A 25669-nucleotide genomic window follows, 5' to 3' on the forward strand; every position below is an offset into this window, starting at 1 on the left:
ACTGACCCCTGGTCCCTGCTTGTACCTGGGGATGTGAAATGTGCTCGGAAAGACGGCGCGGGCCTGTCTTCTGCCAGCCCCCAGCCGGAAGGTGAGTGACAAAATGTGCACCACCCCTGCCGAGGGAGAAGCCGCACGAGGGGGCAGGCAGCCCTGCTTGGTGTGTAAACACGCCACTCACGAGCAGACTGCGACCTTCTGGCACTGGGGAAAGGAAGATAAATGCTAGTCATTCCCTCTGAACGGCGGGAACCTACATCCATCTAATTGCACTTCATAATGGATTCCACAAACCATTAATTATCAGATTATATTTTAGGAACTGAAGATAAAAAAGCTTTGTGAAATTCAGACTCTGAAGGATCACTAGCCTGCAGTATAAGCCGCTGCCTGGAAGAGGTGGCCGGTAGGCCACTCCCAAGGCAGCGAGAACATGGCGAGAGGAGGAGCCAGAGCGCCCCGGCACCCGGCACCCGGCGCTGGTTCATGGGCCATGCTCCAGGCTCCAGAGCAAGCGGTTGACAGTCTCGGCTTTGAGGAGAACACGGAAGGCTGCAGGGACAGCCCTCGGGTACAGAACACCACAGAGAAGATCCTGGAAGGGCAGGGCTTGTCTCTGCAGCTGGACGGCCCCACACGGAGCGTATCGCAGAAACCCTGCAAGGCCTGGTTTGGGGAAGGGCTCACTGTACTGACAGGTGGGACTCGGCCTGTGTTAATGTGCTGCTTCCTGTTCTCCTGCCACCAGGAGAGGGCGGGGCCACCCAAGCGGATGGGAGGATGACGGAGTGAGGAAGGAGCCCAGTGTGCTCCGGCCAGGGGTGGGGGGCGGCGGTCTCTGTATGGTATGTTGGTGCTTTTCTCTCATTTCTAAACGGCCAGGAGGCCCCGGCAGCGTTGGCAGCCCCAGTGTGTGGACCGTAGGCCCGTGGCTGCCTTCCATTCTGCACAGGGAAGGCGGCCGGCATGCGGCACCTCTCTGATGGCCTGGTCACCACTCCCACCCCACTGCTCACCACAGAGGCCACAGCGGTAGGCCTGTGGGAAGTAGGCCCGTCCCCTGGGGAGGGCGGCAGTGTCCGAGCCAAGGACACCAACACCGCTGGTTCTCTGAGAACAGAGTGAGCGTGCTCTGGTTGGTGCAGGCTACGATGCTCGCTACTCGGGGCAGCCAGGGACGGAGGGCAAACGGCAGGCCGCAGAACGTTCTCTCTGCTGCAAACGCAGGACCCTCCATGGGATGAGCGGCCACTCACTTGGCCTCGCCACAGATCAGGGTCACAGTGCCATCGAGCAAATCCTCCACGGTCACTGCCACAAGCTCAGAGCTGGTCTGAGAGGTCTGCGAATCTGGCAACGTCACAAACACCTGTGACCCAGCAAGCTGGGTCTCCTCCAAAGTGATCACCTGCTCTGTCGGGGCCGCCGGCTCTGGGGCCTGGATCACCTGAAAGGGAAAGATGGTGAGGCTGCTCTGGGCAGCGTCTACAGGGAGCTCCCCAGAATTTACATGGTTTTTGTCTCACGCTGTAATGATGATATTTATGTTTTCACCTGAGGAGAGCAATTACATGCGCCTAATGGGAAGAGGCAAGTCTAACACACCAGCGATGCAAAAGAGAAGGCAGGCAAACAATTTAAATAACTCTGTGTGCTAAATTGCTATAATTTAGCTCAGTACGCCATCTCAGGGTGCCCAGACTCTATGATTACACACCGGTGAATACCGGTTCAGTTTCCTACACTGGGTTTTCCTGTCTCAAGGATCACACTGCGGAGGTAAGCGCCATGTGAAAGGAATGCTACTCAAAGTGGTTAGTCTCAGGCTTGACCCCGGAAATGGAAGGAATTATCAGAAGCCTTGGCTGGCCAAAGGTAGTGTCTCTGGCCCTCAGGTGAAGAACCTTCCTTGGTGGCTACACCATTCCAGAACTCAGGAGCAGGAACGAGCGAAGAAATGTGGCTCTTATCAACTCCCTCATTCGCCCCCCCACCAGCCCCGCTACTGGGAGCCCCACGCAGGCCTCTTCCACAGCTCTGTCACCTGTTCAAGGGGGGTCAGGGAGACCCAGTCTGGGGTGAAGCTCACCCCGTTCCCGTCCCAACCTCCAAACTGATGCTTGTGACCTGTGGGGACTTGGGGCAGCTTGGTGCCCCCTGATATTTTCAAACCAGAGAGCCTCTGTGGGCATACCCACCCTGGCCCTCAAGAACTAGCCACGAGTGGGGAGCAGAGCGCTAGGCCTGAGTGGGCAGAGGGGGGAAGCCAAGCTCAGCCCCATGTCTGTGTCGTGGGGGGGTGAGAAGATGGATTGTGGTGTTTAATCAAAAATCATCTGGGACAGTAGTTTTCAAACAGGGTTTCTTTTTCTTTAGGAATGGGAGCCTTTTTTTTTTTTTTCTCTTTTTCCTCAAAGGACATCTTACCAAGAATCCTAATATATAAAAAAAGATCAAAGCAGAGCCATTCTGGGTGACATGGCAGCAGGAATTCCACCGCAGTCCGCCCACCTGACCTGCCCTCTGCCCGCGCAGAGGCCCGTGAGGACACGGTTCATCGAGAACCCCTCTGTGGGGCTGGACAGCGGGAAGGTCTGGTCAGTTAACTGCGCTGCCCCCGTCCGTCCACAGACGATCCACAGCACTGTGCTTCTTTTCCTTGTCCGCCCACGCTCTCCGGAGAAGACAGGAAGAGGTGAGCTTCTCCCCCAGGTAAAGGTGAGGAGCTCTGATATACCCGGCGTGCTGGGCCCAGCCTAGAGGAGCTATCGTCGTGTTTTAGTGGCAGGGGGGTCCCAAAAGCTCACCCCGCCTTCTCCGAGATTTCCTGCCACTCCTGTCACACCCCACGGTGTTTTGCAGAAGGTGGGGAAGTGTGTGAATTAGGACAAAGCAAGGGTGTTCTGCTTTTGGAAATTCTCCCTCTACCCAGGGGCCATTTGCAGGGGCTCACCAGGAGACTAGAGTGTTCTGTTCTGTTTGGTAAGGGGCCCAGAGAGACGCTTCTATAAGGCCCTCTTAGTCACGTTATTACGTATGGGATCCTCCGGGAGCCCCTGAGAAAACGGCTGGGTGGTGTGACAGAGCTGCCTCCAGAGAAGCCTCGGGATCCCCGTGTCAGCACCCTTGTGGCGGGTGGCCCCAGAATCACCTGTACCACCTGGGAAGCTGCTGCTTGGGGTTCAGAGCCCATCACCTTGGGGTGTTCGGATTCCAAGTGACCATCCAGCTGAGCCTGGGAGGTGAAGAGCTCCCCGCAGAGCTCGCAGGGGAAGGTGCTCTCGGACTGCTTGAAGTGCTCCGTGGTGACGTGGTGCTGCAGTGCTCCCGGGAAACGGAAGGTGGCTGCACAGTACAAGCACCGGAATGGCTGGGACCCTGGAAGAGGGGGACAGAAAGGATGGGCTGCGGGCAGAACGCCTGAGGGAAGAGGGGAGAGGAAGGAGCAACCAGGATCGAGGTGCAGAGGCAGATTCGGGGTCGGTGGGACCCGAAGCTTCTACGATCTGGGGGATCCTCTTCAGGAAAGATAAGGCAACATGACAAATACAGGACCAGGTCCCACGTAAGTGAGGGGCTCCGCAGCCACACTTCGCCAGCATTAGCTTCAGGCTGACTCTGCCTCAGCTGAAGGCCAGTCTTCACTCAACTGTGGACCAGGATGCCGAGGACACCGTACCTCATCAAGCCCACGAGGCACCCTGTGACATCTCTGACCTGGGCTCAAGGGCATCTTATGACTGCTATGGGCCATGTGGCAGTGGGATGTAAAATCACCAATGACCACGCACACACGACGGCTATGGTGACAGCACCGAGACCTGCGGAGCGTGTGTCCGTGGCTTTGAAGAACATCCCTGAGACAGGAGTGGTGCACGTTTTTAACTCCCAAGAACCAAATGGTTTAGGAGGGATGAGTAAGGGCTGGATGTTCAGCTACATCCCTAAACAGCAAGAATAGACCAGTTTTACGTCATGCTCGAGGGACCGAAACCAACGGCCTGCTGTGCCCCGCCGGCGGTGCTGCTGGTGGCAGAGCACACGCCACATGTGAGCATATGCACCTCGACCGTCGGAAGTGAAAGCTGCTCTGAGAGGCGGGATGCTCACCATGATTGATTTCTCTTATTTTCCTTCTGATGTACCCAGACATGAGTGTGTACAATCTCTGCCAAATTAAGCCCAGAACAGCATGTAGAATCACCCGCAAATTCTAAGTGACAATGTAGTTTAATTGGCAGTTTCTCTCTCTCTCTTTTTTTTTAAGATTTTATTTATTTACTTGATAGAGAGAGAGCACAAGCAGGCAGAGAGGCAGGCAGAGAGAGAGGGGGAAGCAAGCTCCTTGCTGAGCAGAGAGCCCGATGCGGGGCTCGATCCCAGGACCCTGAGATCATGACCTGAGCCGAAGGCAGGGGCTTAACCCACTGAACCAGTTTTTCTTTCTTAATGGTTCATACAAGACTAGCATTTTAGATTTAAGGAGACACGGCAGCAACAAAGACAATCCCAGGTCAAGCTGGAGGGATGCTCACAGGTGCCGGGCCTTATATGCTTCCTGGGTACTAACGCATTTCAATTTGCAGTTACCCTGCAAGGAAGGAAGCACTCTAACTGTCCCCGTTTTACAGGTAAGGACATGGAGGCGCAAGTCCGTTCAGTTACTTGGTCTGGCCTGCATGGCTATGGACGGTGGAGACGAGACACACCAGGGCAGTCCAGGCCAGGAGCATCTCGCAAGGGGCACTGACCTGAATGCTGGCACTTGATGTGAACTTGTAGCAAGGCTGGTGTGGGGAAGAGCTCCTTACACTGGTCACATTCGTGGAACTTCATATCTGTGAAGCACACAAGGAAAGAAGTGGTGGGAACCAACCAGAGGACGGATCTCTCAGGCTGCAGAGGGCGGTGATGGCCAATACTTAGCAAGCATCTACCAAGTGCCAGGAACCTCACAGCTATGAGCTTGCAGAACAATCTGGTGTAAAGGACACCAGATCGGAGCCAGGCCGCCTGGATGGAAGGAGGGCTGCTATAAGAATGGAGTAGGAGAGTGCCACCAATGCTCAGCACGCGCCTTGCACACAGGACATGCTTCATGACTGTGGTGATTACCCCAGGCTGACCGGCAAGGTGGGTATTAACTGACTTTGTGAAGAGAAGGAAACCGGCTCAGGCAAGAGAGGTCACTTGCCAAGGTCATGCAGCTGCTCCATGTGGGAGTCCGGCTTTCTGCCGGAGCCTGTCTGCCACTACAGCCACCACCCGTCCCAGGTCCCACGTGTACCAGCGTCCCTCAGGGCTGGGAGGAGCTCACAGTGCTCGAGGCCCCCAGGTTTGAGAACCACTGCCACTCAAGCTACTCTTCACTGCTCCTGATGGGCCAGCGTGGCCTCCTTCAGGTGTGCTGGGACAGAACAAAGGCCACTGCCACACACACCACAGTACAGCACCAGAAGTTGGGATTTTTGGCTGGAGCCCAGGATGCTGTCATCGAGCCACTCCCACTCATCAGCTCATAATGGCGGTCTCAGGCACCCCAACTTCACCTGCATGCTCTGCCTTGATGTGCTTCTTGTGTTCAATGGTGTTGGAAAAGGTTTTGTCACAGGAGCTGCATTGCAGTGATGAGAATTTGGAAGATCGATGGTTCTGAGCGGCAAACACATCAGGGTGGTGGGTCCGATTGTGGTACCACAACCCAGACAATTGCTGCAAGGAATATGGCGAATGTTAAGTCTTAGAAGGTTCCAGCAAGCCGGAGAGGTCCCAAGGCCCTCGTGAGACAAATGAGCTTATGGATCTAGAATCACACTCTCACCCATCACACTGAGTGCTCATGTGAGAGGAAAGGCTGGTGGCTGGGGGACCAGGCTCCTGTGTATTTACTGAGAGACCACTACGGGGGCAGAGCATAGCCTGGTCCTTCAGAAACTCTCACCCTTCACAATAAGCCTATGAGGGAGGCATCAGAATCTTTCTAGTGAGGTGAGCTGAGGCACACAGCGGTTAAATGACTTGCCCAAGGTCCTATCAGTAAACAGCAGGGGCAGAATTCAAACCCTGGCCTTCCCACCGGAGCATGTGAGCTGTATCTCACGGCCTCCCAGAGGCCCAGGGAGGCAGCAGAGAAGCCTGCTGGAGCAGAAGCATGCGCAGTCCCTGCTCCTTCCCAGGTTCCAGAGCAGCCCGGAGACACTCTCCCCCCAACAGTTCCCGGCTTTCCCAGCGACCAAGCTGATGCCTTACTCAGCTCTGTAACCCTGAGGTCATAGCACCAGGTGTGGTCCAAAGTGAGCTTTCCATGTCTGCGGAGCTGCATTAGCCGCGGTGCTTCTCTCCCTACATCCAAATCTTACAGACGTCACAAGAACCATTTTTTCTCTGCAGTTTTAGAGTTGAGTTTCTCATATGTGGTTTCTTTTTAGTTCCATATGGGGTTTCCCTTTAATTACATACCAAATTCTACGGTGAAAAAGCAGACCCCTTCCCTAGGAGTTTAAAAACAGCGACAACAACCCAGTCATCGTGCTAAACAAGGTAACTGTAGGCAGTGTTACACGGCCCATTGTCACTCTCACATCCCCTGACACACGGGCTCAACGGGCTGCACAGAGTGTGAGTGTCCAAGGGGAAAAGCAGCATTCAGCTCGTGACAGGGCTGAAATCCAAGAGAAGAGCTGTAGGAATTCTCGGCTCCAATTAAAGCTCCCAGCTGCATCACTCTGACCAGATCACCTTAGAGAATCTCAGCGGTTACAAGCTGCATCCTTCCTGAGCGGCAGCCACCTCGTCCGCTCTGGGACTCCGGGCAGATGCAAGGGAGGGCAGGCCGGGGACGGGGGAGGCGCTCCGGGCCGAGCGCGCGGTCACCTGGTAGGCCTTGTTGCAGATCCCGCAGCTGAAGGGCTTCCCGCCGACGTGGGTCACCATGTGCCGCTCCAGCATGGAGGGGGCGCTGAAGATCTTCCCGCACGTTGGGCAGGGGTGGTACTCCTTGGAGTGCACCTCGTGGATGTGCCTGCGGTGGTCCTGCAGCGTGGGGAAGCTCATCCTGCATTTCTTGCAGTCGTACGGATCCTCGATGTCTGGTTTCACGGACATCCGCGGGGAGAGAGGGAGGGAAAAACACCACGGGCAGCCGTCAGGGAGGCGCGGCAGCTGGGTGCGGTTCCGGGTGCGAGACTGTTCGGAGGTCAGGCATGGCCGCACGCTCCGAGGACCAGCAGTGAGTGCGGCGATCGCCTGACCACACCCCTACCTTCGTCCGGGGAGGAGGGGATGCCTCTGAGGCTTCTGTACGAACCCCCTCTGCGGCACCAAGTAGTTCATCCCCATTCCTCACGTTACATCCTACAAGTTCAATTCCATTTAACTACTTTGCAGGGAGGACTGCCCTTGCTCTTCCCCTGCCTGCGCTGGGCATTTCTCAGTGTTCTCATGTTCTGCAGAGATTTCCAACACACTCCCCAGAGCCTCACTGTTTGCTCTGTTGTCAGCGTCTGACTGACAGGAAGGATGCTTCCTTGCTCCTCACCTTGGATTCAACAATAAAAACATTCTCAATGTTTAATGAGTACCGTATGACAGCCATATTCTAAGTGCCTTACAAATATGAACTCACTCTAACCTTCCAATAACCCTACGCGTGGGATCTATTATCATCCTATTTTAGAGATTAGGAAAAGCAAGGCTTCGAGAGCGCCCGGTGACACAAGTGGGAAATGACTCAACCGGGTGACAGTCGCTGCTCTCACTCCCAAGGCTGTGCTCTGAGCCACCTGCTTAACTAGACACGCCAACTCTTCCGGGAGGCCTCAGAAGTAAGAACTAGCACTGAGGAAGGATACATCTGCCATCCCTGTGGCAAGAGATTTCAGTTTTTCTGAAAGCAACAGAAAGCAGCGCATTTTAATAATAAAATCCTTTGCCTACTAGCCAATCTTACGCGTGCACGGGCTCCAATTAATTCCAGAATTTGGACACATGGCAGCACTCGGTATCATTAACTGGTGTCCCTGTGGACATGAGCTCTGAAATCTCAGTCTACACTGTCTCCAAAGACACGGGGTGAAGCAGTTCTCCATATGCTACGACGACGCGGGCCTGGGACACAGGCAAGCAGCGGCCTAGGAGAGGGCCTTGGCCGCTGGCCTGCTGCCAATGACCTTTCCCAGGACACGGAGGTCTTTGGGCTCCTCTTCGTCCTGACAACTGATCAGCCCCACCATCTCCTGGCTCCTAGGTAATGCTACCAGGAAGAGGAGACCAGAGCAGAGCATCCAGAGCAGAACGTCCTTTGAAAAGGTTGAAAGGACATCGAAATTATGGCACTAGATCCAAGCCAGACCTCTCATCTGGGCATCTACTGCAGCTGGATACGGGGACTTGTGAACTCCCCAGGGCAAGGGGCTGTACTGTACATATGTCCAGCATCGCCCAGGGTCCAGCCCCACGTCAGGGACACAGGAGTCCTGACAACATCCTTTGTTGGCTGGCTGATAATATATCTGAATGTGTTGACATAAAGGCCATGTTTGCGAGGCACTGTTTTTGCAGAGAGCTAGAAACTGGTGTGTGGAAAACAGGGGTAGGGAAGGAAGAAGGGGAGAAGGATATGCAGGGTACATGGCACGCCAGAAAGACAGGCTTTGATGGCGACAAATGGCACCTGAGAGGGTTGCTTTTCCCACCAATACTACTATCTGGTGTTTACTGAGCATCTTCTGTGTGTCAGGCAGAGGGGTTCACGCTTCACACGGGACAGACACCTTATTAATTCTCACAGCAATCCAAGGCGGTGGCATTATTACTTTTCCTCATGGACAAAAGGGGCACGGGGGATTGGAAAGGTAAAGAAATCTGTTTCAGGCCTCAGGGAAGTGAACGGCAGGGTCAAGGTCCAGTTCCAGGCCCTTGTGGAGTCGGAGCCCAAGCTCCTACCCGCCCTGCTGCGCCGTGCTGCTCACTCCCACTGTCTCGGGACATGGCTGCAGACGCCACGCTGGCCACTTCCCGAGGCTGGGATGAGGTTGCACAGAGTTTTCTTTGCCTTCCTGTGCGTGTGTTGAGTAGAAGTGTGTTTTGTCTTTATCAGTTCCGGTAGAAGTGGAGAAAGGTGGGGGCAGACCCCACTACCTGAGTGGCTCCAGGGGCACAGGGGAGGGAATGTCGGGCAGGAGGCTTCCCAGGTCGGGAGGGGGGCGAGAGCAGGGACCACTCAAGACAGTAGATATTAACTCAGACAGCGTCCGGCTGCTCCTCGGGGGAAGGCGGGTAGGACTACAAGATGAGCTGGGGAGGGAGGGAGCGAGCAAAGAGCAGCTCAATGGACTAATGGGAATATTCTGGAGCTCTGCAGCCTGTCTGTTACTGAGGCTCTCCTTCAAGCATAATTTGCCTTTGTCAGGCAAGCAGTGCCAGGTGGGCTAAAAAGGAGACAAGGAAACAACTCGGACATTACACAATGACACGTTAAAAATGGGATTTTTCTTGAAATAGGAACGAGGGACTTGGTTTTGCAGGAGAATAGGAGAGGGGAAGACAGCAAGTGGGGCCTGGCTCTGGTGGAGTGACAACTTCTGTCATGATCGTTACACGCCTTCTTAGAGCCAGGCCTGGCGCCGAATGCCTGACAGCCGCCATCCCAGTACGTACTGTGAAAGGTGTGCAGGTGGATGGACAGGCCGTTGGCTTGCCGGAAGCCCTTGCCACAGTCCCTGCAGACATACGGTTTGTCCCCAGTGTGGGTCCTCACGTGGCGGGACAGCTCAATGGACTGGGCGAACACAGCATCACAATACTGGCAGGCGTACATTTTCCCTGGAAACATGCACGAGTTTCCTTATTAGAAATAGCACCAAACACAGAAGGCATCCCTAAACACAAGATCACACGGTAAGGCACGTGTCGGGGAATACAATCTGGGAGATGGCGTCAAAACCACACGCAATTTGTAACACGCTGGGTGAGAGAGGTCTGGGCCTTTCTACCGGATGGCACCTCGCACGGAGCCGATGACAGTGTGGCCTCCCTCCCCTGCGGGATAAGAACAGAGTTCTCACCACACAAGACCACCCATCTGTTAACCAGGCCACCCTAAGTTATGGAAGAGCTCATTCTGCTCCCAGAAAACAGACATATCCTCCTGCCCAGAAACTCCTGGGTCTGGATCCCTGGCCATGTGCACCGTGTGGAACTGCGACTGCACGCAGAGGTGACAGACGGGGATTCAGAGAAGGGAAGCCTTCCTCTGCTGACTGTTCTCTCACACACATCATGAGGGTGCAATGACCAGACTGCCAAAGACTGTTGGGAAACAGAGGTAAAGAGCAAGGCTGGAAAACTGGCATTTGTAAGAAACCACCAGACCAGCTGTGCCTCCAGGGTCCCTTCTGGGCCAGCAGAGAAGTGGAGAAATCAATGAGGTGAGAATCCAAATCCCTCGAATCCGAGGGCTACTTCAGCTGGAACAATCAACGTCATTTGCATTTTTCACATGTTGAGCTTTGAAATAAGATTTTGTTAGGAAAAAAAGGGTTTTGTCAATCAAGAGTTGAAATTATTGAGAAGCCCAGGACTCAGCCCTTGGCCACCTGCTTTATCCTCCCTTTGTAGATGACCTTAGTTCAGAGCTCAGATACCATCTGGACCCTGAGAACACCCACAGTCCTAGCTCTGGCTCCCAGCTTCCCCTGTAACCGCGACTTACACATCCAACCTCTTACTACTGTCCTTCTCTGCGTGGAGCTCACACCGATCCCTCAGACAGAGCTCCTGAGGCTCCGTCCCTGGCACCCCCATGACCCGCCACCAGCCCCCACGCACTCCAGTTCCATCCACTGCAGGGAAGGGCAGGACCACGTACTTGGCTGCTCATCCAGAAACCCCACAGCCATCCTTAACTCCAGGCAGCCCACCATGGGTCCTATCACTTCTGCTTCAACACTACAACCCCCAACTTGAACGTTTGATGACTGCCCTTAGCACGCCCGAAATGAGAGCCCCAACACCTCCACACCGGACAACTGGCCGGCCCTGCCTCCCTGTGAACATGACTCTTCTCTTACTACAGCGGACTGCTAAGAGTGGCCAGAATAAACTCCAAAACAACAAAGTCACCTCCTGTTGCTCCTCTGCTCATAGCTGTCCTACGGCTTCCTGCTGTAGAATCACGGCCCTCGAGGGTACCCATGTCCTAATGCCCTGAAACTTGGGAACATGTTCCCTCATGTGACAAAAGGGGCTCTGCAGATATGATTAAGTTAAGGATCTTGAGATGGGAAGTCTATCCTGGATTATACCAGCAGGCCCAACATCATCATAGCATCTTTTGGACAGGCAGCAAGGAGGGTCAAAGGAGGCGGCCCAATGGGGGAAACAAGGACATGGCCATGAGCTGCGGAAGCCACATAACCTCCAGAAGCTGGGAAAATGAGGAAAAGTTCTCCCCCAGACCTTCCAGAAGGAACACACTCACCAAAACTTTGACTCTTCCTTTGTTAAAACCTCTTTTGGCTCTTTAACCTCCGAAGTAGCAAGGTAATACATTTGCCTTGATTTTAGCCACTGTGTCTGGTAATTCATTACGGCAGCAACAGAAACTAGCCCACTCTGCATAAAAACCCAAGTCCTAAAAACAGAACAAACTAAGACAACAATAACAAAAAACAAAATCCTGACCCTGGCCTCTATGGCCCTACGAGACCTTGGCCTCTGGTGAGCTCTCTGGCCTTCTCTCTCACCGCTCTTTCCTTGTCTGCTCTGCTTCAGCTCCTTCTAGTTCTCTTGTGGTCTCTCAAATAGGTCAGGCTCATTCCAGTTGCAGGGAAAGGGTCTCTGCACTTGGGATGTTCTTCTAGATCTTCCGCCAGTTCCAGCTCTCACGTCACTTGCCTACACAAGCCTCACGTCTCTGAGGCCTTCTCTGATGATGGCGAACCCTGCCATTCCCCTGCTGATGATCCTGCTTTATTTTTCTTCCTAGCAATGACTATTATCTGAACTTACACTACACATTTGTTTATGGTCTCTCTCACCATTGGAAGTGAACTCCACGGGACCTCGATGTGTATACACACTCCCGGTGCCTGGGATAGTGCTGTAGAAATTCATTCACTTGGTGAACGTTTACTGAGGGTTGAGTCTTGCTAAGTACCATTCCAGTGATGCAGCAGTTGGGGGGGGGGGGTGCGGGGAACTAACAGCTCTACCTCATGGAGCCTGCATTCTAACGGGGGAGACTGACTAGTAACACGAGAAATTAGAAGTAGATAACATTCCCCGTGACAAGCCCTGTGGCTAGAACAATGCAGGGGAACTGGAGCTGGGGCTGAGATTTTACACGGGGTGGTCGGGAAAGGACTCGCGGGGAAGAGCTGTGAACAAAGGCCTGAAGGAGGTGAGGAGGGATGACAAGAAAGCCTTTGAGTGGAGGGAAGGGCAAGACTGCAGGGCCGGCAGCAGGTGTCCTCCCAGGCCAGAGCCGTGCAAGGAGGCTGCAGTCGGGGAGAACGGGGTGAGGGCGAGGGAGGGGAGTAAGAGGGAGGTCTTAGGGGACCTGGTCACAGGGAGCCTGGCAGGCTAGCGTTAGGCCTTCAGATTTTACACGGAGTGAGGTGAAAGAGCTTTTGCAAAAAGGTTTTGAGCAGAGAAGTGACAGGATACAGATTAGCACCGAAAGGACCACTGGGGCCTGTGTCCCGTGTCCCGATGTGTCCTGATGGTCCCGAGCACCATCTAGGGAGAGGATGAGAGCAAGGGTTAGGTGGTTCCTACCATGATCCAGGTGAGATGATGGCGGGACTTTTTTTTTTTTTTTAAGATGTTATTTACTTGAGAGAGAGAGAGAGAGAGAAAGAGAAAGAGAGAGAGAAAGCACACACGCACATAGAGGGAGAGGGAGAAGCAGGCTCCCTGCCGAGCAGGATCCCAGGGCTGTGGGATCCTGACCTGAGCTGATGGCAGATGTTTCACCACCAACTGAGCTCCCCCAGGCGCCTGATGGTGGGATTCTTCCTTACACATAAACGTGCCAAACAAGGCAGGGAGTCCTCTGAGAGGCCCTCTCTGACCACACATCTCCCTGGCTCGGAGCAGACTAGAAACCCCTTCCCCGTCCTTCCACCTTGCTGGGGTTATCCTCTATCCCAGCGTCGGCAGCTCTGCACTGCCTCGGTCTCTGCGGCAGAGAAGCCCCTGGCCCATGAGCTCTGGGGGCCAAGCAGCTCCGGCGTTGTCACTCGGCCACAGTCTGACCCACAGCATGTGCTCAGCCAGGGTTTGTCTCATGCATGAAGTCTACCTTGAAGCCGGAGGAACTCCTGGCTTTCTGCCAATTCTATAACTATAAGGTCACAATCCTACGTTAGTTAGCCTCTCTTCATGAACTCTTACCATAAGCGTTTTACGTGCCTGTGTACCTGTGTGCTCCTGGTCATTACTCTAGGCAGAGTGTGCACCGTTTTTTGTTTCTAATCTACTTGAGATACATGTCATGCCTCGTTCCAAATGGGTTTTGGGGCAGGTCACCCACTGAGAGTTGGCAGAAAGAATGAAGAAACTCTCGGGACCCTACCTTCCGAGTGCTTCTTCTTGGTGTGATAGGCCAGGGCGGAAGCCTGGGTGAAGGTCATGAGGCAGTGCTTGCACATGAACGGGCGGTCCCCCGTGTGAAGGCGAAGGTGGTTCTTCAGGGTAGAATTGGCTGCGAACTTGGCCCCACACTCTTCACAGGAGAAAGGCTTCTCGTCAAAGTGCTCTGTCAGTTTGTGGTACTGCATGCCTAGGGAAGCCACGCCAGGGGCCAGAAGGATACCCGTCATCAACGTGATGACGCCAGTATGAGGACACATAACAGCACTGCCTGGGGCCAAGCCCCACGAGGAAGCACAGCAGGCCACCCGCACTCAGCCCGCACTCAGCCCCGCTGCTCATCCGCCCACCGCCCCGCACTCCGAAAGTCACCTCAGTCCCTCTCCTGTCTGTGTCAGGCATGGAGTGTTCTGGACGTATCCTTCCCCTCCCCTCCCCCTCTCTCTTAAATAGGACCCACCACCCAGAGACAGTGAAACAAAACTCACTTTTATGTTTCATTAGGTTTAGCCAATGTCTGGGACAAGGGTAAATAATTCTGACTATCCATCCCAGAGTTTGTGATCTATTTATTACCAAGAAACAAGTGGTATGTGGAAACCTGAGTCGGCTGTTAACTAGCTGGTTATTGCTATGAGTAACAGCAGCCGCCACTTATTAACTCTACTGCAGGCGCTGCAGGTAGGTGTTTAACTATGTTAACTCTTTAGAATAATTCCAGAAAGTGGGTGCTGTCAGGGTGCCTATTTAACAGACGGGGAAAGGAAAGCTCGGGGAGCTGAGTCCACAGCTCATGCTTTCCTCAAAACATCAGCCCGCCTCTGTGGGAGCCCTGTTTCCCACGCCCATCCATAGCCCTTACTGCACACAACCAGAGGCAAGGCCTAGAGTCCACACCACTCCCGCCCTCTGAAATCACTTCGCCTTCTTGGAAGTACCTGAGGCATGGGCAAACTCTCTCCCACAGAGGTCACATGTCACCGGCAACCTCTTCTTCTTCTTCTTTGGCACATCGGGCTCTCCTCCTGCACCATGGGCCTCCAGCTGATGCTTCTCTAGCTCCTTCTTAGAATCCTTGGTCTCACTGCACTCCTTACACTGCACCTGCTTGCTCTTGGCCACCCGGCAGCGCTTCATGTGCACCTTCAGACGGCAGTAGAAGTGGAAGCTTTTGTCACAGGCCTTACAGACGAAGCTCTTCTTAGCAGCGTCGGAGGAGGCAGACGTGTCTTTCTCTTGTCTCTCTGGCAAGGAACCAGTCTCTCCTGGACTGCTCTGTTTCCCAGACTGGCAGCCTTCCTCCACTGGCTCGGCCACCTTCTCGTCTGTTCTGCCGTCTGCTTCACGGTGAAACTTACCGCTCACCTTCCACCTCTCCTTCCCTCCACTTTCCTGAGTAAGGAAGCCTGCAGACGAGAGAAGTCGCACGGCTCTGGATATTCTGCGTTTCTGCTTTGCTTCCTAACCTTTCCAAAAGAAGGCTGCAGACTAGGCAGGACCCTCTAAAACTCTGGAGTGATACCACTGTCACCTTCACTTTCCAATACACACCCACAGCATCGGCTTAGATCTAGGCCTGTGACCTGTGCAGGTACTGAGAGCGTTTCAAAGTAGTGAGGCAGCGATGGACGAAGCCGTCTACGAACTGCTGCCTCTTCTCTGCAGGACAAACACAACGGGTGGGCCTGACGGGACCCCCAGCCCCCGCTCTGTTCCTTACCAGCGTATGCTAACTCGTGCATGACAGGCTGCAGGTCTGGGAAAGATCTGTGCACAGTGCACAGGAGGTGACATATTTCAATGGCCGAGATGGATTTTTCCATGGCTCTGCTCAGCACTACTTTCAGGGAAGCTTCAGGGCTCGCCGTCTCCGAGGAAATGCTCAGAATCTAAATGAACACCAGGAGACAAAGGTTTGTGGTTAATATCAGCAGTTTTCTCCATGGTTCTCAACTAGGGGGGAAAGAAAGTTAATTTGAGGAAGGCACCGCTCCGTTTATAACAGGTTTACACATCTTGTGATGAATGTAAGGGAGAACCCTCATTTCCAGAGAACAGGGAAACTGGCAAATTAAGAAAAGAAAAGGAGAAAAGGGAGGCCCATGTCAAGACAAACGTGCAAAAACAAAGGTACCAGAGCAAGGAAACGCTGGGCATTTTCTATGAGAAGCATCTTCTCAGAAGCCAGGAGTCTCCAAAAGAACTTTTCTAGATCTCAGTATTAAAAGCTTGGAAAGCTATAGGATTTGGTAGTTGGTGGCTCTGTCTTGAAGATCAAGATAATTTCTCATAATATGTAATTGTCACAGTGTCTGGAAGTAATTCTGCATGATCAGTGGCTTCACATTTTTAGACACTTAGATGTACCCTTTTAAACATTTTCTTTCATGAAAAAAAACCTCGGCTTTTTAAAGAAGGTTCAAATAGGGGCTTTAAAGAGGCCAAGAATTTTATTTCAAAGCCACCCTCTTTCAGAATGTTAGAGCGATCAGCAGAAAGAGTCCGTACACTGAGAAAATAAAGCGAAACCATCCACAGATGGCCAAATGGAAGTTTCGTTCGGGAAGACATTTTATTTCTGCTCTTTTCAAGTCTATCTAAATAAACCTGATGTCCCTGGAGGTAGGCCCGAGGCTCATTAGCGAGGCTCAAACTCATCAACTGCGAGAGCTCCGTCTCTGGAGCGCGAGGCGCGCCGGATAGAGTCTCGCAGATACGTCCGGCTCGGAAGGCCCGCAGAAATCCGTGCCACCGTTTTCCCATCCGAGATTCAGACCACGGTGGGGCTGTCACCTGTATGGACCGTGCTAGAAACCCGCCCTTTTGCACACCTTCCACATACAGGGGAATCTGTAATTTAATTTAATCCCCTTATAATTCTTCCCCACTTGAGATGCCCATGATCCTGGGCTGGACATCCATGAATCCCCCCAAGTCCCCACCTGGTTTTTCTGGGATGCTGGCCATACTGAGAAGCCTTACAGAAAATGAGCTGGCACTACGTGATACCCCATATGGGCAAAAGCTTTGTTCTAGCTATGTTTGTCTTGGCTCTTCCTAGATGCCGGACCAATTTTACTTTTCTTCCTCTGAAAGCAGTTGCTCCATAAAACATGTTAGGGAACAGTTATTATGGTTCCCTTTGAGTTTACCTAGGTTTAGGTAAATGAAATACATCTAGGTTTGAGCCACATGAGCCTGGGTTCAAACCCTGGCTTCCGCTCTGACCAGCTGGAGCATCCTAGACCTGTTACCAGACCCCTTAGAGCCTGAGTCCCTATTCTGTAAACTGTGGATGATATCCCCTGCCACGCAGAGCTGAGAGAATTAAACAACAAAGAAATGTTGGCTCAGCACGGGGCTCGGCGTGCAATAGGCACTCTGCAGAATCCAGTGCCTCCCTCAGGAACGAGACCATCCCAGGCATGAGCCTGGTAGAACTCTCCGGAACAACAGGCTTTTTCCCCACCCCACCTCCATCACAGCCTCTGCCAGCTGCTCCTCCTCCACGGTAAAGCCCTTGAGTCCAGTCCCTTGCTGGATGGCCTCTAGGATCAGTCTGCGATGCCTCAGGATGGCTTCCAAAGCTGCACTTTCTGGGTTGGCCACTGAAAGAAAGGGGGATTGAAAACTCATGAGTGAAACCACGAGCAGCATTTTTCCTTCACCTTTTCTGACTGTGAAGAGTGAGAATACACTTCACTGATCCTTCCTGGGGCTGGGAGTGGGGAAAACGGCAAACGGTGCTGTACTTAGAATGTAATTAATATCAGCTTAGAATATTTATTGCATATTTTATTTTACGAGGTTCACAAATTCCCATGTCCTCGAACAAAACTGCCAGCCCTTACGTGGAAAATGACCATGAGAGCTCCTGCTATTTTCTGGCAAGACTGGTGCTACTCTCCAGCGGGGACAAGGCTCTGACAAGAGACTGGGTGGCTTACCTGCCCGGAAAAAGGCATCGGCGCCAGGCTCCCTCCGTATTTCCTCCATGAGCAGGTTCAGCGGGCAGGTCTTAGTCTCCTGAGCCACCAGCAGCACTTGCCAAATGGCCGTTGCAGAGAGAGTCTGCTTTTCTAGAACTGCTGACATCAGAGAACTGAAACCACCCGAGCCAGAGTCACGTTTCACGAGCTTCTCCATGACCTTCAAGATGTGGCACAAAAATACACATAAGGGACCCTCTAGCCGCCAGCCCAGCTGCAGAGCTGTGAGCCTGAGTTCTGGGCCACAGTGGACATACTTCTGGGTGGGGGGGGGGTTCTCAGCACCCTTCACTTCTCAACCGGAGGGACTTTTGTACCCACCAAAGCTCTTCACACTGCTCTTTGAATGCCTTTCTTATTACTGCAGAAATTACCACCTCCGACTTATGACTCTGCCCTAAAAAGCAAATCACCTTGTTTTTTCCTTGTCTATGGACTTCTTAGCATTCTTCAACATGGCTGCATGTGTACATTTATGTAAAATATAGGTACAGTTTTGTTTTTTTTTTAAGATTTTATTTATTTATTTGACAGAGATCACAGGTAGGCAGAGAGACAGGCAGAGAGAGAGGAAGGGAAGCAGGCTCCCTGCTGAGCAGAGAGCCCGATGCAGGGCTCGATCCCAGGACCCTGGGATCATGACCTGAGCCGAACACAGAGGCTTTAACCCACTGAGCCACCCAGGCGCCCCTAGGTATAGTTTTAAAGTATGTATATATGTCCATCTTTTTTCCTTTTCTCATTTTACCCAACCTCCCTCCCCATCCCCTTTTTCTCTTACCTCTCTTTCTCCACAGGCTAAACCCTTCACGTGTGAGATCATTTTTAGTAATATCTGGTTGTCTGTGAAAATCTCCGAGAGGTTTTCATGATACCGTCTCAACAGCTCGGTCCCATAATCATCAGGGCTTGCTTGGACTGCAAGGATATTAGCAAAACAATAATGTTTGCTACAACAAAATGTCCTTACAGGCTTCTGCTACAGAGGAGTAGGGGAGTTACAAATGACAGAGGAAGAGGATTATCACACAAGCGCTCTGTCTCCTCTGGAAGGCAGCTTCGGCTCCCGGCTTGGGGCCTCATACATGTGTGTTCAGATCTCCTCTGGTCTACCCTTAATCACTTGGTGCTTCAGGGTCGCAAAACCTCTAACACTTTGAAAGCCAGCGCCCAGCAGAAGCCAGTGATAGCTCAACAGGGAGGTAATTAGAAGGCGTGCTTGTAAGAGACTCAGACACACAGATTCAAGGGGTGTTACTCCTCGAGCCTGAGGTTAAGGACCCATGTGGCAATCCAAAATACTAGCAGACGTTCAGTCGAGACTCCAGTAGTGAGACTGACCTCTCATTTTTCATGCCCTTTGAGTCTATCTGTTAGGGACTCTCTTTTAAAAGGTCATATTTAATTTCAAAGGAAGAGAAATAGAAACTATCATGCATTTCCTTTAGTTTCACAAATATTTAAAAATGTATTCTCCTCTTTGGCCCAGTTCACCCTGCTTCTGGGAATCAGGCCTTACGAAATGCTCTGGAGGCAAAAAATCTGTTGTGAAGATATTTGCCACTGCGCTACCTGTGATGATGAGGAGGGAGAGAACACCTAATGTTTACTGAGGACCTATAATTTGCTAACTGTTGTACATATATTGTCTCCCAGTAGCCACAAGAATGAATGTGATGGGTGCCATTCTCACCCACATCGTAGGAAAAAACGAGGTTCGGAAGGGTTAGCTCCTTGGCTCAGGGTCACACATCTACAAAATAATCATGATACAAACCCAGGTAGTCTTGATAGCCTAAGCGTTACACCACATGTACCCCTAAACAGGGCAGGAGTCATACACAGTATGCACCCTTGTGATGGAAAACTACAGAGCCTTCAAAATATAGGGTTATAGAGTGTTTTCTGAAATGTGGGGCGGAATGTTTGTTATACTGTTAAATGGAGGAAATTATAAAATACGGTAGAATATCTCAACATTGTAAAAATAATGCGACAAATATGTTAAAGCCCCAGTAGGGACATAATCAAGTGGGAAAGTTGGAGGTTGTTTACTTCTTTATTTTGTAAACTGTTCAAGTTTGTATAGATATTCATTGTTTCTACAAGCTAGAAGAAAGTTGTTTCCTTTTCCAACCACCCCTTTTCTGAAAACCACGTTGGTCTCAAGGGCTCTGGGCTAAGGGAGAACTGGCTAGACTTGGCGCATTTTTCTAAGGACTGGGACAGGGACTCACTGCCCCGGACTGAATGCACACGAGAGGTGTGTAATTCTGGAGCCTGCCGGAACCAACCAGTACTCGCACGGGAGTGGGAAAATCAAGATAGGCGTCTTTGCTGCTTGGATTTAACAACGTGTCCAAGCCACGCGCTCTGTGAACCGGCCTGCTCCCCCAGCATTCCTGGGGGGCCGGGGGCCAGCCGTGGGACAGCCACACCTTCACAAACCTTGAACCACAGGAACATCATGAGGACGCCTGACCAGCAAGAGCCGTGCTCAGATCTCCGATCTCAACTCCAGAACTACGGACAATCGCTGGTTTCTGCTGCACTAGGGCATCTCTAACCATCACCTCATCTCTCCAGCATGGTGCCCAAAGGGTGTTTAAGCTCTAATTTTCTGTGGGAGAGGTTCCAGTCCAGAGAGCCGACAATTAACAGATACCTGCGGTGCCCTGCGAGGTGGCTAATCTCTGCAAATTCTCCAACAGAAGGCCCAAGTTCGGGGACGTCGGTTTCACAGCCTGAAGGAGCTTTACCAAAGTCTCTGCAGTCAGAGTCCTGTCTTCAGACATTCTGTGCAGCAGCTTTTCCATCGTCTCCTTGGGTGTTCCATCCCCGCAGCAATTCAGGATCACCTGCAGCGGCAGCAATCAGGCAGACAGCAGTTACTGGCACTTCCAAGTGCATGTGACACACCGCCGGCGAACCCAGCAAGACGGCAGCACAAGGCGCCTGTCCCCGGGGCCTCCTCGGCGGTCTCCAGCACCGCTGTTCCCAGAGTCACTTCCTTGTGCTGTGTCAGTGAAAGGCCCAAGTTTTCTCCAAACTAAACAGCTCTGTGAAAATCCCTCCTCCTCAACTGGAGGTCTGCGTAGACTCCTTGTCGTTCCCCCCGCCCACCCCCACCGTTTGTATTCGGTAAGAAGATTCCTACATGAACCCGCAAGGCAGCGCAGGGAGCCCACCTCTCACCCGGGTCTTCAGACTGGGTTTGTTTAGACACGGAGACTGAGAAACAGGCAGGCAACTAACGAGTACAGCTACAGCGGTTTCAGCCTGTTCGATAACTACGTGATCGTGGTAAGAGGTTACCACTGCAGGGCGATCCCATTATTTTACTTCCTTTTATTCATTCAAACCTTTTCATAGCAATTTGAATGCCCAGGTAATTTACACATTAGTCCATGGCCACCAAAATAACAGATTTAAGGTGCATTTCTGGATAATTTTTCTTGTAGATTCTGTATCTTCGATCTCTCTTATCAGCGCCACACACACGGCTCCAGTCACCAACCCCCACTCCCAGCCCCTCGTTCTTCCTTGGTGTGCTGGAGTCAGAAGGGCACAGGGCTCCAGCAAGAGGGTGAAGGATAAAACCCATGACTTATTTTACAGAGATTTTCCTATTACAATAGAACTATTTCCTAATGGACTATAACTCACTATGTGTAACTTGGCTCTTACGGCACCGATAACATGGGAGATTATTTCAACACACATAATCTACAGACTCCTAGTAACTTTCCTTCGGAAAAATACCCGCTTTTAGGAGCAGTCAAGCAGATCAGTCCCAGTAGCATGCCAGAGGACGCCATTATCAAATTAACTCCCATTTAAAAATAAATTTAGCTATAAAACCAAATTAGTTTTATGTATATGAAAGGAATATCTATATTACATATATAAAAGGAACACATACATTATATATTAAGCTGTCATATTCCTCAGTACAGAACACAGTCATTCTCTTTGTTTAATGTCTAATATAACTAGATTCCTATTAAATGAATCATAATTTAAAACTCAAGTGCCTGTATCTGAAAACCACACCACTCTGATTTCAGTGCTATGTCTTTGTTCCTAAGCAATGACCTGATACACAATGAGGCAGCCATGTACTGTCAACAGTGGGTAGGGGCCTTAAAGCCAGACAGGCCTAGTAGGAAATCCAGTCCTAAAATGTACAGCCGGTGTGACCTTGGGGTGAGTTCTTCTGTTCTTTGAACCATATCTTCCTCATCTGCGAAAGCAGAGAACAATACCAATGCTTGCACACTTGTTATTAGGAGTCTCTAAAGTGAAGCTGCTATTTGTAGAGCCTGACATAATGTCTAGGACATTCGTGATCTTTAAATGACAGCGGGTACTGATATCCTTAGGCAGCTGTATGCACAGCGGTAAGAGAACGTGCCGTGTGTCCACGTCTGAACTCCAGCACGGGCGCCCAGCAGCTGCGTCTTTGGGTAAGCTGCTCCACCTTCCTAAGGGTCTGTATCCTCATCTTTAAAATGAGGGTACTATCTGTGCCTTCATCAAGATGATGTGAGGGCAGAAATTAATAACGTTTAAAAGGTCCTCAGCACACTGCTCAGCACACGGTAAGCAGTAAGTTAAAGACGACTGTCGTAATTGCTATTGTTGTACATTTCCAATCCTGAAGTAAAGACACATCTATTTACCATTTCTTACAGAACCCAGGTATGTATACACAGGGGCCGTGGTGCCTTGATAAGCATCATTCTGTAACAGGAGAGAGTTCTAAAAGACCCAAGTGCGGGGTGCCTGGGCTCAGTCGTTCAGCGTCTGTCTTTAGCTCAGGTCATAATCCTGGGGTCCTGGGATTGAGCCCCACAGTGGGCTCCCCGCTGTGGAGGGAGCCTGCTTCTACCTCTCCCACTCCCCCTGCTGTGTTCTCTCTCTTGCTATATCTCTCTCTCTGTCAAATAAATAAATAAACTCTTAAAAAATAAAAATGAAAATAAAATAAATAAAAGGCCCACATGATGCCCACACACTGTGGCCATTCGATCAACATTCACTTCTACATTCCTGCTTTATTGTTTGGCTTCAATTTTCACAAGAAGTAGCTAATGAAGCTCTGGTAGAACCCCAATTCCACGAGGTGTTTCTGTGATTTATAACTAATTTACGTTCTTCTGCTTTAGTCCTTTCTGTCAAGTAAACTGAAAGTGACAGAGGAAAATGACAGTGTGTGGTCTGTCTTGGTGCAGAGAATGAGGCTGAGTCTGGGCTCTTCCTATAAATGCTGTTTTACCAAGATAATGAAACAGTTCAAAGGACACATTCAATCTAGCTAATAAGGAAAAGGTTTGAATGAGTAATCGAGTGAAATCCCTAAACAGGGAATCAGGTACTTCTAGAGCTATAAGCAACTTACTTAAACTGAGTGCCTAAAATTAAATTCCCGTCTTAAGCTAAAAGAGGCTTAATCTTATTTTGTATATTATCTTTCCCTAAGGAAATTCAAAGGAGTTATAATTTTGGGAACACATAATTTATAAAGTACAATTTTAAGATTAAGGATTGTTCCCATTTTATATGACAAAACTACAGTTTATGACCACTAAGAAAAAAAGGAATTCAGAATCCAGTCTGCACTACTGATCCATGCTCAGCCATCCTTCCACTGCTTTCTAAACATTTTCTCTTCCCAGACATGTAAGCCACTTCCCACAGTTTTAAGAATTGATGCCACAGAAGTTCTCTGTCCCTATTCCTTCCTTCCAGATATAAAAATATTTTTAGCACAAAGTTGAAATCAATAACACCAACAAATACAGTTATCTAGTTGACTTGAGAAGTCATGCCAGCAGTTTTATGAGGATTTTAGTAGCTGGCTGGTGGGAGAGTAAATTGGTACCACCTTTCTGAAGGGCAATTTGGCAATATATAGCAAACACTTGAAAAATTTCATACTCTCTATTCCAAAATTCTACTTCTTAGAAAATTACTCGAAGGAAAGAGTTTGAGAAGTATGCAAAGATCTGTGTGCAAGGATGTTCTCTACATCATTTACCATGGCAAAAAAGTGGAAACACATGTGCAATGACAACCAACAAATTATGGTGTGTTCATTACATAAAACACAATGCAGCTATCAAAATCCATATTATAGTATGGAAATGTATTCACAATGCATTAAATAACAAACCCAAAGGTATTCTGTGTAAGCTTATCCCAGGATGACTCAAATGAGAAAAAGTGGGAGCATGTGCTCCAAAATGTTAGCTGTGGTCATCTCTGAGTGGTGAGATGGTGAGGGATTTTAATTGTTTTTCTTTTTGCTCACTTCCCCAATTTTTCCCACAGGTGAACAGTGTAGCGTTTCTATAAAGAAGAAAAGAGTCAAAATTATAATTACAAATGTGTGTAAACGTTTTCACTCTTGGGGCAACAGTTTCCTATTAGCAGCCCACCAGGTGGGAGCAGGACTATCCACCCATCCACGTATCCAAACATTTCATCGTGGGACAGTGTGTGAGACCCTCAGCCAGCTGCTGCCAGGGGCACAAAGAGGCATGTTCAAGAATGTGAATTTCTGGGTGCTTACTATGCAGTAAAGTACAAAAACACTGCAAGGGAAAAAGTGCTATGTGCCACAAAAGAGGTTAAAAAAAGGGCTACATAAACTCAGGAGGGAGGAAGAGGTGCTCGATCCCACAGTTACCCTTTTCTCAGTGTCAGGCAGGAATTCCTCCGTGGCTGTTTCCAGGAACTCCAGGATAGGTCTCAGCTGTGTGACACCCTGGATCAGGTCCTCTTTGTGTTCCAGTAACAGAGCAGACAAGGTCTTTCCCTCCTCTGTGCTCCCTGGGGCGGGGGTGGGGGGGGTGAGGGAGAGAGAGATGCACAGGAGAAGCTAGTCAATTTGAAGAAAATGACAGCATGGTTTGTCAAGAGAGATCTAACAGAATAGTAAAGTGATTCTCAGCCTATTTTGAGCACCCGAATGCAGAATCTCTTTTTGGAGAGGAAAATACTTTATTATTCTGTTTAAACTCTATGAAAGGAAAAAATGTTTCATTTATCTGTCGAAACACAAAGCCGCAGAGCCAGCCAGAGGTTAACTTCTGCTTGGCAAGGCCACTGCTTTGTACCTAACCCAAACGAGAGAAACTGCAGCCGTCGGTGCTGCCGGCAAACCAGTCCACCCTGGGCACTCAAAACACTGACTGGGATGTGTGGCTTGTGAAGGGCAGGAGAACACTGATGGTCTTCTCCAACTTCAAGGTGTCAGACTAGTTAACTAGGGGACTGAAAAGGAGACTCAAATTCAGGCTATATATTTGTCACCACCAGCTTCTGGAATTATGTGTAGAACTGATGTGAAAATCACTGAACGATAACCAAGCCGCTGAGGAAATGTATCACTGGAGCAAACCTGACAGCATCTTTCCATAATAAAACTCAAGCCACTCAGGTGGACGGGGTCTTCTCCTACCTTTTGGCCGCACTGCATCAACACCTTCTGCCCTTCCGTCTAACAACGCTCTCTTTACTGCGGGATTGGAATCTTGGTACAGCCTCAACAGTGACACAACAGTCTGAACGTCCAGGCTCTCATCTCTGACTTTATCCAGGATTCTCTGGAATGCTGAGTGTCCTTCTTCACCCTCAAGACATCCCATTATAGTCTGGGGACACAAGTAACCGGAAAGAGAGATCAGCCAGCCACAAGAACCCTGTGCTCCTTGGATCTGGCGAGTGAGGCCCTCTTTGGCCTTTCCTGGTATTTGGCATCCCGATGGCTTCTGTATCACGGCTCCTCTGACTTCAGAACACTGAAGCATTCGAGAAGGATAAGCACCTGCCTTTCTGATCCCTCCTGCTCGGCCTTCCTCATTGATTCTCCTTCCAAATCCCTACCCATAAGCAGTCCCGAAAACTGGTCCCAACTTTATTTGTTCTCCCATATGCTCTCCCTTTGGAAAAGCCCTTACATATGCAGCTTTCATATCACCTCTAGGCCAATAACCCTGAAAACTAGCTCCCTAATCTTCAGCTTTCTATTTAAATCTAGAGCCACACAGTTTCTACTAGAAATGCCTTATCCTCCAGAGGTC

The 25669-nt window shown here is 50.6% G+C and overlaps 1 protein-coding gene across 2 annotated transcripts in view; it reads right to left on the minus strand.

Moving 5' to 3' along the window:
• Positions 1-298: 298 nt before the first annotated feature.
• Positions 299-25669, minus strand: part of ZBTB40 (zinc finger and BTB domain containing 40) — a 71440-nt gene continuing 46069 nt past the window's right edge. The window contains exons 5-19 of one of the 2 annotated variants that reach the window (XM_080802655.1): positions 25048-25240; positions 24274-24416; positions 20248-20440; positions 18364-18500; positions 17541-17742; positions 17068-17201; positions 15314-15482; positions 14532-14999; positions 13577-13783; positions 9658-9822; positions 6874-7088; positions 5550-5712; positions 4752-4838; positions 3152-3378; positions 299-1447 (exon numbers count right to left, since the gene is read on the minus strand). In XM_080802655.1, the coding sequence (XP_080658781.1) occupies positions 1253-1447; positions 3152-3378; positions 4752-4838; positions 5550-5712; positions 6874-7088; positions 9658-9822; positions 13577-13783; positions 14532-14999; positions 15314-15482; positions 17068-17201; positions 17541-17742; positions 18364-18500; positions 20248-20440; positions 24274-24416; positions 25048-25240 (2898 nt within the window). In that variant the 3' untranslated portion in view covers positions 299-1252. The remainder of the gene's footprint in view (positions 1448-3151; positions 3379-4751; positions 4839-5549; positions 5713-6873; positions 7089-9657; positions 9823-13576; positions 13784-14531; positions 15000-15313; positions 15483-17067; positions 17202-17540; positions 17743-18363; positions 18501-20247; positions 20441-24273; positions 24417-25047; positions 25241-25669) is intronic. The other variant, XM_080802656.1, reaches the window with a different exon arrangement.

Source organism: Martes martes, assembly GCF_963455335.1.
Source record: "Martes martes genome assembly, chromosome: 4".
Taxonomy (NCBI): domain Eukaryota; kingdom Metazoa; phylum Chordata; class Mammalia; order Carnivora; family Mustelidae; genus Martes; species Martes martes.